At 46.9% G+C, this 13,897-nt stretch overlaps 1 protein-coding gene across 2 annotated transcripts in view; it reads left to right on the plus strand.

Annotated features, from left to right (window-relative positions):
- MTMR7 (myotubularin related protein 7) overlaps positions 1–13,897 on the plus strand; it is a 96,163-nt gene that overhangs the window by 37,788 nt on the left and 44,478 nt on the right. For both annotated transcript variants that reach the window (XM_066234552.1, XM_066234553.1), the window contains 2 exons: positions 3,541–3,669; positions 9,855–9,989. In XM_066234552.1, coding sequence (XP_066090649.1) covers positions 3,541–3,669; positions 9,855–9,989 — 264 coding nt within the window. The remainder of the gene's footprint in view (positions 1–3,540; positions 3,670–9,854; positions 9,990–13,897) is intronic.

Consider the following 13,897-nt stretch of genomic DNA (forward strand, 5'->3'; position numbering starts at 1 on the left):
TTCCTTCTCTTTTTCTTCTCCCCATTACATCATTAGGTCCTTGAAATAAGTTTTAGTTCTTACATGTTGAAGAAGAAAGTAATCTATGTCATTATACCTCAGTTCCTGACAACCATCTCTCACCTCAAAGTGCTTCCTTGAGTGACTGGTCCTCAGTAAATACAGAGATCTGGTTACGATGCCTTGGATGGCATCTCAGGGGGTCTTACCTTGCAGTGGAAAAGTATACCTACTGGAAGGATATAACCAAGCCAACAAAGGTCAGGCCTTGATGTCAACAACTCTTTTGTATTTATTACTGTCCTAGCACCTAGCGCAATGCCTGGCCCATGGTAAATACTCAGTAAAACTTGTTTGGGGAGTGAAAGAATTACCAAAAAACCATTTCTCTTGGCAAGGCCAACCAAGACATGGCAGGCACTCCAGGATGGCCAATCCATTTAGTGAAAGACAGAGAGAATTGGTTCCTTCTTACTAAAAAAATTTCCGCAGAAAGCATTTTAACTTAATTCCTTTTCATTGGTTAAGGCAGGCAGTATAAAGAGAATCAAAAGAAAAGCACTTTCCACCTTCCTGACCTTCTCATATGCTCTGCTGATCCTTGTGTGTGATTTTGCGAACCAGACAGAATGTTGGGAGCTGCGCTGAGTAGTTTCGGAACTTGGTGGCGTAGACTGGACTGCGCTGAGCGGGTCCATTGTCAGCACTGGGACTCGAACTGAGTGAGCTTTCTGCAGAAATGAGAGTAGCCCGTGCTCACCAGTCTTGCTGTTTCAACTTCTACATGGAAGTGCTGTCTACTTTCATGAAAGCAGGATCAATTAGTTTTTTCCAGCTGGGTTAAGAAGTTGCATCTTGGAACCCGCGTTAACTGTCACCATGAGTTGGACTTTTTCTCAAAGGTGCTTTAGCTTCAGTTAGCGGTTCCCATCCAGGGGCTTATCAAAATGCCTGTATTCAAGCTCTGACCCATGGAGTCCTTCCCCCTGGACCCAGTGCTCTGGGGAAGGCTGGAGCCCCTGTAACTGGCTTTGTTATGTTCCCGGAGCGGAGACTAGAAGCTTGCGCATGTCTGACCACGGTTGTCTGGGCTCGGTTGTTGAGCTCTTGGTCCTGGCACCTGCCAGCCACAAAGGGCAGGAGACTCTTCCTCTCCTTGTGAAGAGAGAGGACCCTGAGTGGCTAGACAACAGTCAGGCCCCTGAGCAGGCTGGAGCTGAGAGTACCAAGGAGAGTGAGCTCTGGTGTCCCCCGTCTCTCTTGGTGCTGTTCCAGGTATGGTGCTCACAAGGGGCATGACCTGGGCCGGGCGCTTGGGGGAGGACCTGGCAGGAGCTCCAGAGTTCCTGATTCAGCTCTTGCTACTCAGAAAGACTATATGTAATAAGGATATTGAGGCATCTCACCCTTTACTTCTTTATTCTTATTTCATTTAACCATAAATAACTTTGCAATTCCTTAGTGTTGTTATACGGAGGAAAGTAGGTAATCTTCAGTTTACTGAAAACCAACCAATTTGCTTTTAAAAACTGTTATTTTAAGAAAATGTTATTAATCTGATGCAGTGACTACATGTCTCTTGAACCTCAGACAAGCAGGTGTGGTCTGTGTAGTAATGTCCCCGCTGACTGGCTTACGGGAGGCCCAGACACCAGATGTGCGTGGGGACAGGAGCGTGGTGTCTTGTGGCAGAGATTCCAGGAAAAGTTCTCTGGGTCTAAGTGGGCTGGGCCGTCTGTCTTGGAACGGGATTTTCCTCCAGAGCGTCATTGCCAGAGCCCACGTTGAAGTCTGGTAGTCTTCCCTGAAATGTCTTTGACAGAATGCTGAAATCATGCTTAGGGCCTTTTTTTCTCCTGCTTGTTGTGGTTTGTTCGCCGAGCTGGTAACAAAGGCAGTGCAGGCAGGCAAGGGAAGGCATCGTCATGGAACACATATGAGCTTTGCAGGCTTGGATCTCACTTATGGTTGGTTTTTATGACTTTCAGTCCCATCTTTCCAGAGTGAAAGGTTGGGGCGGGGGTGACAATGGACAGAGGACGTGGAGGTAAAGCATTTCCACTGTTGCTATACTTGCTTGTGAAAACACCCAAGAAGATGCTTGACTTCCAGTTGCTTTGGCAAAGCCCAGGGAGGGAACTGCCATCTAACCCAGGGGTAGTCAGCCTCTTTATACCTACCGCCCACTTTTGTATCTCTGTTAGTAGTAACATTTTCTAATCACCCACCGGTTCCACAGTAATGGTGCTTTATAAAGTAGGGAAGTAACTTTATAAAATTTATAAAGCAGAGTTACAGCAAGTTAAAGCATATAATAATAATTTCTTACCAAGTACTTTATGTTGGATTTTCGCTAAGTTTGGCAGAATAAATCTTTATAAAACAACTTATTATAGTTAAATCTTTTTATTTATACTTTGGCTGCTCTGCTACCGCCCACCATGAAAGCTGGAACGCCCACTAGTGGGTGGTAGAAACCAGGTTGACTACCACTGATCTAAACCATTTTCACATCGCGTAAAGGTTGATTGGCTGATGTCAAAGCAAAATGTGTGTCCAGTAACACATCATCTGCTGTTAGTGTTGTCACCACTCACGCTTTGATCAGACCTAATGATTTATGAAGCCCTTTGTCATGGCTGTTTCCTGATTTGATCCTTAAACCAACTCTGTTGGATGGTGTTTCTGTTTTGTATCAGCTTTAGAGATCCGAAAACCAAAACACTCAGTGTAGTTGGACTTCCTGACGAAGGGCATGAAGTTGGCAGGTCAGAACCAGGTTCTAAACTGACGATTTCCGACTAAATTGCAAGATCGTTTGAAGGTGCCAGTCTCCACTGCGGGAACCCCTGCCAGGGGTGCACAGAGAGAGCAAATCGTTTTTTCACTGCTTGTAAAATTGACACATAGGAAACAAAAATAAAACTGCTTTATTGTCCGGTAGGAAGTCAGATTTGGAAATTCTCCCTGAGTTTCCAGCTCAGGGTGGGGGAGGCTTCCTGAAGGAGGTGGAATGGGGTTGGCGCATGAAGAATGGATGAGGTTTGGGAAGGCTGAGGGGAGGAGCAGCCCGGGAGGGCTCAGAGGCAGGAGTGCACACAGTGGGTCCCGGGGAGGAGAGGTGACCTGGGACTTCACTATGGGGCTTGCACTTTAGTAAGCTGTCTCCCAAAGCCAGGCTATCTTCCTGTCGAAACAGACAGCTCAAGTTTTCTCAGCTGCCAGGAAGCAGAATTGGGATCTGTCCCTTCTGGTGAAAGAACTGCTCATTTGTCACTGTCTCGCCTCCCACGAAGAACACTTAGAAGGGGCAGTGCACAAGGCAGGATGCTGAGGAGCGCGCTGCTGTCCTTCGCTCTGAGGTCCTAGGACCAGCAGCCCTTTCCTTTCTCTGTCTGGGTTTCCTCCAAACAGCCTCCCCTGTGGCTTGGTTAAGAAAACCTGAACACACCACCCGTGCGTCTGGTGAACGGAATGTCTTGTGGCGGTTTACAAAGCATGACTAAATGGCCTAAAAATCCTCTGTGTTTTCTGTGACAGGTTTGTGATTCGTACCCCACCGAACTGTACGTCCCCCGGTCGGCCACGGCGCATATCATAGTGGGCAGTTCCAAGTTCCGGAGCAGACGGCGGTTTCCTGCCCTTTCCTACTACTGCAGAGATAACCACGTAAGCCCCGAGGCATGCTTTTGTTCTGCGCCTGGCTCGGCTGGCTTTATCTTCGGCAGGCGTTCCCTGCGGCCTTCTGCTGTGCCTGTGTTTGAATTCTTAGAGGCGTGCCGATATTGCCGGGTGTGGTAGGACTGACACAGCCGTGCCTGAACTCTTAGCTCGTGTAGAAGTTGGCCTTCCATGTTGCCTCGACAATGAAGTAACGGGACAAGGTCGGAAGACGGCTAACCTCTATTCTCCATGTGAGCGCTGGGAGGCGCTGTGCTCGTTCAGACAGACCCGTTGCAGTGCCTGTCTTTGAAAAGCCCTCCAACTCTATGGCACCGTCATCTTTTTTTAACGGCACATTTTGGGAGTGTCTTCCGCATAAGAAATCTTTGTTTATGGAGAGTGGGTTTATTTGTTTAATATTAGTTGTAAATGCTAGAAATTAGGTTTGTCTGCTACCAACAGAACCAAATAATGGTGGCTTAAACGGGAGAGAACTTTTTCTCACATAAAACTTCCAGGTGGGCACTCTCAACCTGGTGTCCCAGCTGTCATCACTCACCTGGCAGGGACCCAAGCCCCTTGCATCCGAGTCTCCGCCATGCTAGGGTTTGGGCTTCTGCAGGTGGAGTCAGAAATGACTTCCATACTCACCGTCACTGCCTCACGGCCTTTTGGGGAAGGTATATTTTTTACTCTTTTTTTTTTTACAGACAGAAAATCAGAGAGAGAGATAGACAGACAGGAAGGGAGAAGGATGAGAAGCATCAGTTCTTTGCTGTGGCACTTTAGTTGTTCATTGATTGCTTTCTCATATGTGCCTTGACCGTGAGGCTACAGCAGACCAAGTGACCCCTTGCTTAAGCCAGGGACTTTGGGTCTAAGCTAGTGAGCTTTGCTCAAACCAGATGAGCCCGCGCTCAAGCTGGTGACCTCGGGGTCTCAAACCTGGGTCCTCCGCATCCCAGTCCGACGCTCTATCCACTGTGCCACCGCCTGGTCAGGCAAACTTTTAGGGAAGGTTTTGAAATGGTCACGTGACACGTTGCTCACATCTACTGGTCAGACCTGCCCAGGACAGGTGAGAACATACAGTCTTACAGGTAACCATGTGAACAACTAAAAGTTGTGGTTCCACTTCTGTCGAGGAGAAGAAAGCATATTTGGGAAACAAGCGTGGTCTTTGCCACCCACTTCAGAAGCTATTTGACTTGAGCCAGGTGCAAAAGTTTGGTTTTCCAGCTAGATAATGTAGCTTTGGATTCAAAGCCAAGTGTGGCTTGAACAGTGGCAGCAGGAGTGTGTGTGTGTGCGTGTGAGTGTGTAGGACACGCATGCAGCAATGGGCTGGAAGCTGGGTAGGGTCTGTGTCAGATTCTGATGGGAGGCTCTGTGTTGCAAATATCCATTTAGTTGTATAAGTTCTGTTAACTGAAAGGCTATACATTGCCTTATTTTTTGTTATATTACTGCTCCGAAATGGGGTCTAATGAAGGCAAGTATTTTATTAACGTTTGTATTATTTGACTCCAAATATAGTTCAACCTACACAGAATTGGAGCAATGGTGATAGACAAGGGGAGATGTGAGTCTCCTTTTAAACAATGATGGAACGAATAGGGAATTTTATGGTATTGTACTTGAAATTAGGGTACCAGCAGCATTTAGCTTTTTTGTAGCATCTGTTAATAAAAAAGTAAGGGGGGGGGCTCTTTCACTCTTTTATTGTGCAGAGGTGGGGATACTCTGGTTATTTAAAAAGTGAGCATAGCACCTGTCCTTTTTTATTTCTGTTTTGAAATTCTTAAGAAAGTGTGTGTGTGTACTGTATGTGTGTGTGTGTGTGTACTGTAATGAGCAAGTGTGTAATGTCTCCAAATAGGACCTGATGGTTAGCACTTAGACCAGAGTTCAGCTCTTCCACCTGCCGCCTCACACCCTCATTGCTCCTTGGACGCCCTCCTGGGCTTTTCTTTGCTATCCAGACCTGAGAACAAACTCATATGGCAATTAGGTCTAGTTTAAAATAACTGATTTCCTTTATTTACGAAGTTAAAAGCTGACAGCACTTCAAGTTTCAGCTCTTCTTACGAGGCCCAAAATAGAGGCTTGTGTCTAAGTGTTGCTAAACGATCTGAGTATCCCAGGAAAACACTGAATGTGCACGCATGCCCACCGTCCTATACCTTCTATACTATGGGTAAAATAATGATCAGATTCGTGTTTTATAAAAATATTTAGGTTTTACTCTCAAGGGTAATCGTGTAAATGCTTCTGCTGTGATTAGGGATTTTTATAAAGGGAAATATTACTATTGGAGGTGGATTTCTGTGGTTAAATGGAAGACACGTGAAGTAGCAAAGCAGTGTTTCATAAACCCATTCATAAACCAGGCCGTCTTCCTTGAAAAGTAAACACAAATTACATAAATTTGCTGACTTTTCTCTCTTCCGTTTTGTGATTTGTGACATTTGAGTATGCACTCCTACTCCAGACAGAACTGATGCTTATGAAAAAGAATAGCACCTATTTTTTAGTTAAAATACTGTTCCTTATGTGTCTCCCTGTTATCAGCGGAACACGTGAGATATTGAGGGTAAAATGACCGATTAGCGTTGGGTAGTGGGAATTGGCAATTAGGTTAAGAGAAGCCTGACCCCATGGCATTTTGTGAAACGGAAGTCCTCTTGCAGGTCCTTTGATATAAATGCCCCTGCTGACGGTACACAATTCTCTTTAGATCAGTTTTTATCATACGTAGTATTTTAATCACTTCTGTTCACATATTGGTGAGGCTTAGAATCCTGCCCTAATGTTATTGGAATGGCTGAACACATGACACCTGACACTGGACAGTTTATTAGATGCATATCCTCACGACCTCACAGGGCCTGCACTCAGGAACAGAGTGAGATCCACAGGGATTGTGAGAGGCAAAGTTTGTAATCAAGAGGGTGAGGTGACCCCTGGTTCCCTCAGGAGGATGTGATTGGCTCATTTGAGTAATTCCATGGGCTGGCAGGGAACCAAAACCCTCTCCCTGGGGTGAGTGGGAACTGTGCCTGGTCTATTGGGAGAGGAAACTTTATCCCTGGGAGCAGGGTGTGTTGCTGGGGAACTTGCTGTTAGGCCTTTGAGGATCTCCTAATTTTACCAGATGTCAAGGCAGCTCATAATACTAATTTTAGGACTTAAAACCACACATGGGTTATGTCAAGCTATCTAGATCTCTTTTTGGATATCACTATTAACGGCTTTGTAGAGCATGGTTAGAAACATACAAATGTCATTTGTGTTCGGAAGCCTGTGCATGTTTATTTACAAGCCACTGGAATTACTGTATCCTTTGTTCTTTCTTGTTAAGTATTTAGTTATTTTTAACAAAGCAGTTTTGCTTTAAATTGTTTAACAGCATGGTCTCCCAAAAATCACAGGACAAATCCCTGGGAAACCAAACCCTAGGAAGATTTCCAAAGAGGCAATTTCACTAAAATAAAATACAAACAGTACAGTAAATTGTTGAAATTTACTTTGTATTAGGTACAGTTCTAGGAGTTTTATGTACCTCACCACATCCTACAGTTGTGGTATTATTATCCCCATATTATGGATGAGAAAACCAAGGTTTGAGAATAGTAGGTAACTTAACCAAGGTCCTATAACAAGTGAGGGCAAATCTTAGAAATAAAAACCAGATCTTGAATGCTGCATCTTAATTCTGTATCACGAGCCTTCTGACTTACTTCTGTTCATGGGGCTATATTACTGTGATTAGCAATCCAGAATCAGAAAATATTTTCCCTGGACTCATTTCCCGGCTCCCTCAATTACTAGCTGCGTGACCTTACCCAAGTTATGTCACCTCTCTGTGCCTTGGCTGCCTCATCTATTCCTGTTTATAGTAGATAGGGAGATTAAATAAAAATACAAAAAGTTTTTGTAGTAGTACCCACCACATATGTAGTAAACACTCAAAAAATGTTGGTATTTTAATTATTAGTAGCATTGTAAATGACAGGCTCTCCTGACAGTTTCCCATTGAGATGTTTTACCTCTGCCCTCAGGTGACTGACACCGATGAGGAATACTGCCAGGTAATGGTAATACTCTCTCAACAGTTGGACTGTGTGGGGTGCGTGCAGCGTGGACAGAAGCACTTTGAGACTGCTGACTGCTCTGTGCGAAATTGCTAACTATATGCTAGCAATCACTGAGTCAATGACGAATTTTCCTCGGAGCACCTATATAGATTGTTGAGAAAATGTGACTACAAAATAGTAAAATGTAGTCTGTTTAATATATCTGCTTTAATTATTGACCAGACTTCATAGTTTCTCCTCTGACTTAACCCTTCACTTAGCGCTATTTTTAGCCTGAGAGCAATCGGTAAATAGATGTTGTCAGTTACTGGCTTCATTTCCTAACTGGAGTCCTCCCATTGGTGAAGTGAGTTTAGGGTGGCGTGTACTTTCTCGGACAAATTCTCACCATTTGAATGTGTTTTCTTCCTCATCTGACTCTTCTGATAGAATTGAAGAAACGGCCCAACGGCAGCTGTCCTTAACTCGTATTTCCTCAGCCTAGATACAGTATCTGATGAAGCCTGCGCAGAATTGCTCTCTCCACGGTCAGAAAGCCCTCAGAACAGGGGCAGGCCCTGACCCCTGGCAGAGGAGAAGAAGCAGGCCCCAGACGGAGCACTGTGAGAGCCACGTGTGGGGACCTGCCCTCTGTCCATTGGACAAAGCCCACCTTTTGTTTCCCTGCCCCCTTTGGCCCCTCCCCTCAGTTTACCGTTCTCCTGGCCCGCCCCCTGGCTCCTAGCTGGCTGTCCTCATCCATGATCAGACCCTCAGGTCCCTTTCTCCTCCACACGTGGTTGGACTTTGCTGTCAGAGAATTAAACAGGCCTAGAGCATCTGCTGGCCCTTCCCACCCTCCCTGCACCGCCCTCCTGAAATCTGCCCCTGGTTGCAGGCCCCGAGTTCCTGGGGCCACCTCAGCTGTCTCCCCTGTCTGGGTCAGAGAGGTACCGAACCCTCAGACCACGGCCCAGTTACGTGTCTGGTCGTCCTACACTTCTCGGTCCTGTCACGAGGTCCTCAGCTGCAGGATGACAAAGTTAGTGAGAAACACCCCCTCCTTCTCTGATCGGGATCGCAGAGCTCACCTTTTCATGGGGAAGCCGAAACCCTAGCTCACTTGTCCTAGGTTGAACCCTAGGGACAGTTAAGCTGCGCTTGGACGCCGCCCGGGTGCCTTTTCCTGGAGAGAGCCCTGCGGTGCAGGCAGGCGCCCTGGACGGGCTCCGCGGGTGTCTCAGCTCACGTCCACCCTCCTTAGCTGCCCAGCACCAGGGGCTCCTTCTCCCCCACCCGCCACCCCTGCCGCCGCCTCCCCTCCTGCATGCTGGGTTCACGCGCTCAGGGCCTCTGCGCCAGTCGTGGAGTCGTTCCTATATTGTACTTGGTGATTGGAGTTTAACGTAAATATTAAAATAAAATCTAAATCCATAAAAGGTACTTGGCCACAAAAGTATGTGTTTTACCCGTGAGGTTGTCTCTATCCTCGCTTATTAATAACTCAGGAAGATGTTTATGCTATTGTATATATCGTCCAACCATGCAATATACACTGCTTTTAAGTTGTGGAATATGGAAGTTGGCAGCGTGATTCCAAAGAAACCCCTTGCCTCGGGCACACTTGGGCTGGCCGGGTTTGTGCCTGCTGTCGGTCGGTGCCCACGCCAGCAGCCCAGGCCGTTATCCCAGGGAAACGCCGTCCCTCATATAGGATTAGAACACATTTGGGGTATTTGTGATATTTGTAAATGAGCTAGTAAAAAGTGACGGAAAGCATTTAAAAATATTTTTTTTATTAGTCTTGCCATTAGTAGCATCCTATAAATTTTAGGAGCACAGGCATTTACTTTATGTTTCTACCTTCCCCAGGAAAATGAATCAACACCAATGGAAAGGAAAGTGGGTTATTTCAGTGGCTTTAAATGTTCTCCTTTGGGTCCTATAGAGACGTCCTTACACATTCTGATCTCCTACACGGAAGGCACTTGCACCGCCGGCCCTGTAGGGGGCGTGCATGAAGCGAGCGGCTCCCTGCGCAGCTAGCCTGGTGGGTCTCTGCAGGGTCTGGCTGCACCGTTGCCTGACGCTGCTGTTGCCATGGTTCCTCACCAGGCGTCCATCTGCCGGAGCAGCCAGCCCCTGTCCGGCTTCAGCGCCCGGTGCCTGGAGGACGAGCAGATGCTGCAGGCCATCAGGAAAGCCAATCCCGGGAGCGACTTCATTTACGTCGTTGACACTCGGCCTAAAGTAAGTGTTGCCCTTCCGGGTTGTGCTTGTGCAGCTCTGATTCCCGAGACCAGACCAAGGCAAAGCGACCTGGACCGCCACCACCTGCTCAGGTTGCTTCAGGGTCTCTGTCCTCTTGGCACGGTCAGCGGTTGGTCACTCTGCAGGGCGGCCCGGGGTCCTGAGCTCCTGACATTTCCCCTGCTCCCAGCGTTGTGCTGGGTACATAGAGCATGCATCAAATATGTGTGGTTTAATTTTAGAGATTGCTCTCCTAAATATAACGAATTATGTTTTGGTTTGTTACTAAAATGACCTTTTCTCGGTGAAGGGATTAAGCAAAAAAAGAAGGAAAAGTGAAAAAGAAAAGAAAAGGAACTTCATAGACAGATAAACAGGATGGAGCTGACCAGAAGGGCAGGCGGGGGGGAGGCAGGATAAAGGGGGTGGATGGTGACAGATGGAGGCTGGACTTGGGGTGGTGAACACACGATACAGTGTACCGATGTATAGAATTGCAGGCCCGAAACCTATGTATTTTATAGGTTGAGTGTCACTCAATAATAGTAATTCAGAAATAAACTAAATAAACTTTTCTCTGATAATACAAAATATATGGCTAGATATTTCCAAGTGACTATTAAGCAACAAGAATGAGAAATGGAAAAATACGTATATAATGGAATCCCACTATGTAATAATAATAACATTGTAAAGGTATCGTCTCATGCATTGAAAATGAATTGAAGGTGTATATACTGAACTATTAGCAGTAGTTTTTCCTGTAGGGTGAGGGGAGGATTTTAGAAAACCTTTATTTTATAAACTATCATTTGAAAATATTTTTAATCATATTAAAGGTAAAAGAATACAAGGACCTTAAATGTTGAAGTTACCATATGAGTCAACAATTCCACTCCGAACTCAAGAGAAATGAAAACATGTGCACACAGAAACTTTTTTTTTTTCTTTTTCTGAAGCTGGAAACAGGGAGAGACAGTCAGACAGACTCCCGCATGCGCCTGACCGTGATCCACCCGGCACGCCCACCAGGGGCAACGCTCTGCCCACCAGGGGGCAATGCTCTGCCCCTCCAGGGCATCGCTCTGCTGCGACCAGAGCCACTCTAGCGCCTGGGGCAGAGGCCAAGGAGCCATCCCCAGCGCCCGGGCCATCTTTGCTCCAATGGAGCCTTGGCTGTGGGAGGGGAAGAGAGAGATGGAGAGGAAGGGGGGGGTGGAGAAGCAAATGGGTGCTTCTCCTATGTGCCCTGGCCGGGAATCGAACCCGGGTCCCCCGCACGCCAGGCCGACGCTCTACCACTGAGCCAACCAGCCAGGGCCGCACACAGAAACTTATTCATGAATATGTATTCCTTATTAATAGCCCAAAAGTAGAATCAAATGTTTGTCAACTGAGAATGAATTCAGGGAATGTGGTGTATCCATCCAGTGCAATGTTCTTTGGCTCTGGAAAGACAGAAGTACTGCTGCATGCTACAGAATGGGCAGACGCGGAAAATGTTACCTCCAGTAGAAGGAGCCAGCCACAGAGGACACGTGCTAAGTGATTCCATTTACATGAAATGTTCAGAACAGACAAATATCTAGTGACAGAAGCTAGATTGGCGGCTGCCTAGGGCTAGTAGCACAGGAAGAAATGGGGGAGGTGACAGCTCAGGAGTAGAGTGTTTCTTTTGGAGGTGATTGAAATGTTCTAAAAATAAATTGTGATGGTTTCACAACTCTGTGAATAGACCAAACACCATTGAGTTGTACACTAAATGGATATATTTTATGTCATGTGAATTATATGTCAACAAAACTATTTTAAAAAAGAACAAAAGTATGTAAGAAATATCATAACAGGATAGAGGAAATCTGATCAGTAGCCTATCATTTGAAAGTATACACTGATGTTAAGAATAGGTCGTTGTAGCCTGACTGGTGGTGGCGCAGTGGATAGAGCATCAACCTGGGATGCTGAGACCCCAGGTTTGAAATCCTGAGGTGGTTGGCTTGAGCATGGGCTCATCCAGCTTGAGTGTGGGATCTTAGACATGACCCCATGGTCACTGGCTTGAGCCCAAAGTGGCTGGCTTGAGAAGGAGTCACTGGCTTGGCTGGAGCCCTTTGGTCAAGGCCCATATGAGAAGCAATCAGTGAACAACTAAGGTGCCACAACTACAAGTGGATGCCTCTTATCTCTCTCTCTTTCTCTCATGCACATATGTGCTTAAACAAACAAACAAAAGAGCCTGACCAGGCAGTGGCACAGTGGATGGAGTATCTGACTGGAGCGCAGAGGACTCAGGTTTGAGACCCCAAGGTCGCCAGCTTGAGCGCGGGCTCATCTGGTTTGGGCAAGGCTCACCAGCTTGAGCCCAAGGTCACTGGTTCGAGCAAGGGGTCACTTGGTCTGCTGTAGCCCCTGGTCGAGGCACATATGAGAAAGCAATCAATGAACAACTAAGGAGCCGCAATGAAGAATTGATGTTTCTCATCTCTCTCCTTTAATGTCTGTCTGTCCCTCTCTCGTCTCTGCCACAAAAAAAAAAAAAAAGAAAAAAAATGAATAGGCCATTATAGACATCGCCTGTGCTCATGGGTGATATGAGAAATTATGAGAACTGGACAGTGTCCATTGTGTAGACACTCAGATCCTGATAATTTTTCACTGCTTCCCTGGGTGTCATTTCATCAAGTGTTGTGCTTCATGGTATTGATTTCTTAATTTGATGTTTTCCTAGTGTTAGATCAGTACCTTTCTCATACCCTTGACCTCAGAACTGGTCACTCCACTTCTGATGGGAGTGCGGCTGTGGGTTGGTGCGGGTGGAGCAGTGAGGAGGCTCAGTAATGAAACAGATGTTACAGCTGGCCCACATCCTCACAGATGGTATGGAGAGGATTCCTTCCTTTCAGATAAATTGTCAAAGCACTGCCTGTGGGAGCGAGCTCCAGGCCGGGAGAACAGGTTCTCTACTTGAAGTCTAGCACCTAAGGGTGCCTGAATCCCTGACTTTTTTTTTTTGTATTTTTCTGAAGTTGGAAACGGGGAGGCAGTCAGACAGACTCCCGCATGCGCCCGACCGGGATCCACCCGGCATGCCCACCAGGGGGCGATGCTCTGCCCATCTAGGGCATCGCTCTGTTGCAACCAGAGCCATTCTAGTGCCTGAGGAGGGCATGGAGCCATCCTCAGCGCCTGGGCCAACTTTGCTCCAATGGAGCCTTGGCTGCGGGAGGGGAAGAGAGAGACAGAGAGGAAGGAGAGGGGGAAGGATGGAGAAGCAGATGGGCGCTTCTCCTGTGTGCCCTGGCCGGGAATCAAACCCCGGACTCCAGCACGCCAGGCCGACACTCTACCACTGAGCCAACCGGCCAGGGCCATCCCTGACTTTTATTGTGTGCTTTCCTCTGGCTCAGTTTGCTCAAACCCCTTCCTTCCTCCCACCTTGACTGCTCCCTGTCCTCTCCGTTGTCCCTGCTGTGAATGCCAAGTGCCACTGCTCTCATTCCCTGATGGTCAGAAAGGACTTCGCGGGTGCCTGCCCCTTAGACGTGTATACTGAAGACGAGGCGAGACAATGAAGGACAGACGGGGCTCTGCTGAGTTGGGACGCCTTTCTCCTAGCCTGTATTCCCAGACTGAAATCAAGGCAAACATTCACCTACTGATTTAAGGGCCAGTGGCCAAGTGTATAGTATGTTCTGTAAACCTTCTGGGAAATGCTGCAGCTGTTGAGCCAGGCATATGCCAGATTTAAAATAAATTAATCCAAAGGATTTGATTGGAAGGGTATATTTAGCACTAAGTGTGTTTGCTCTCAGCGATAAGAAGTTTCATGCTGACCCATTAAAGAAGAGGGGTGTTGCACACCAGTCACACCCTCTTTTCACATTTACCCAGGCACACACAAGCTGCAC

The sequence above is a fragment of the Saccopteryx bilineata genome, chromosome 6 (genome assembly GCF_036850765.1).
Source record: "Saccopteryx bilineata isolate mSacBil1 chromosome 6, mSacBil1_pri_phased_curated, whole genome shotgun sequence".
In the NCBI taxonomy this organism is placed as follows: Eukaryota; Metazoa; Chordata; class Mammalia; order Chiroptera; family Emballonuridae; genus Saccopteryx; species Saccopteryx bilineata.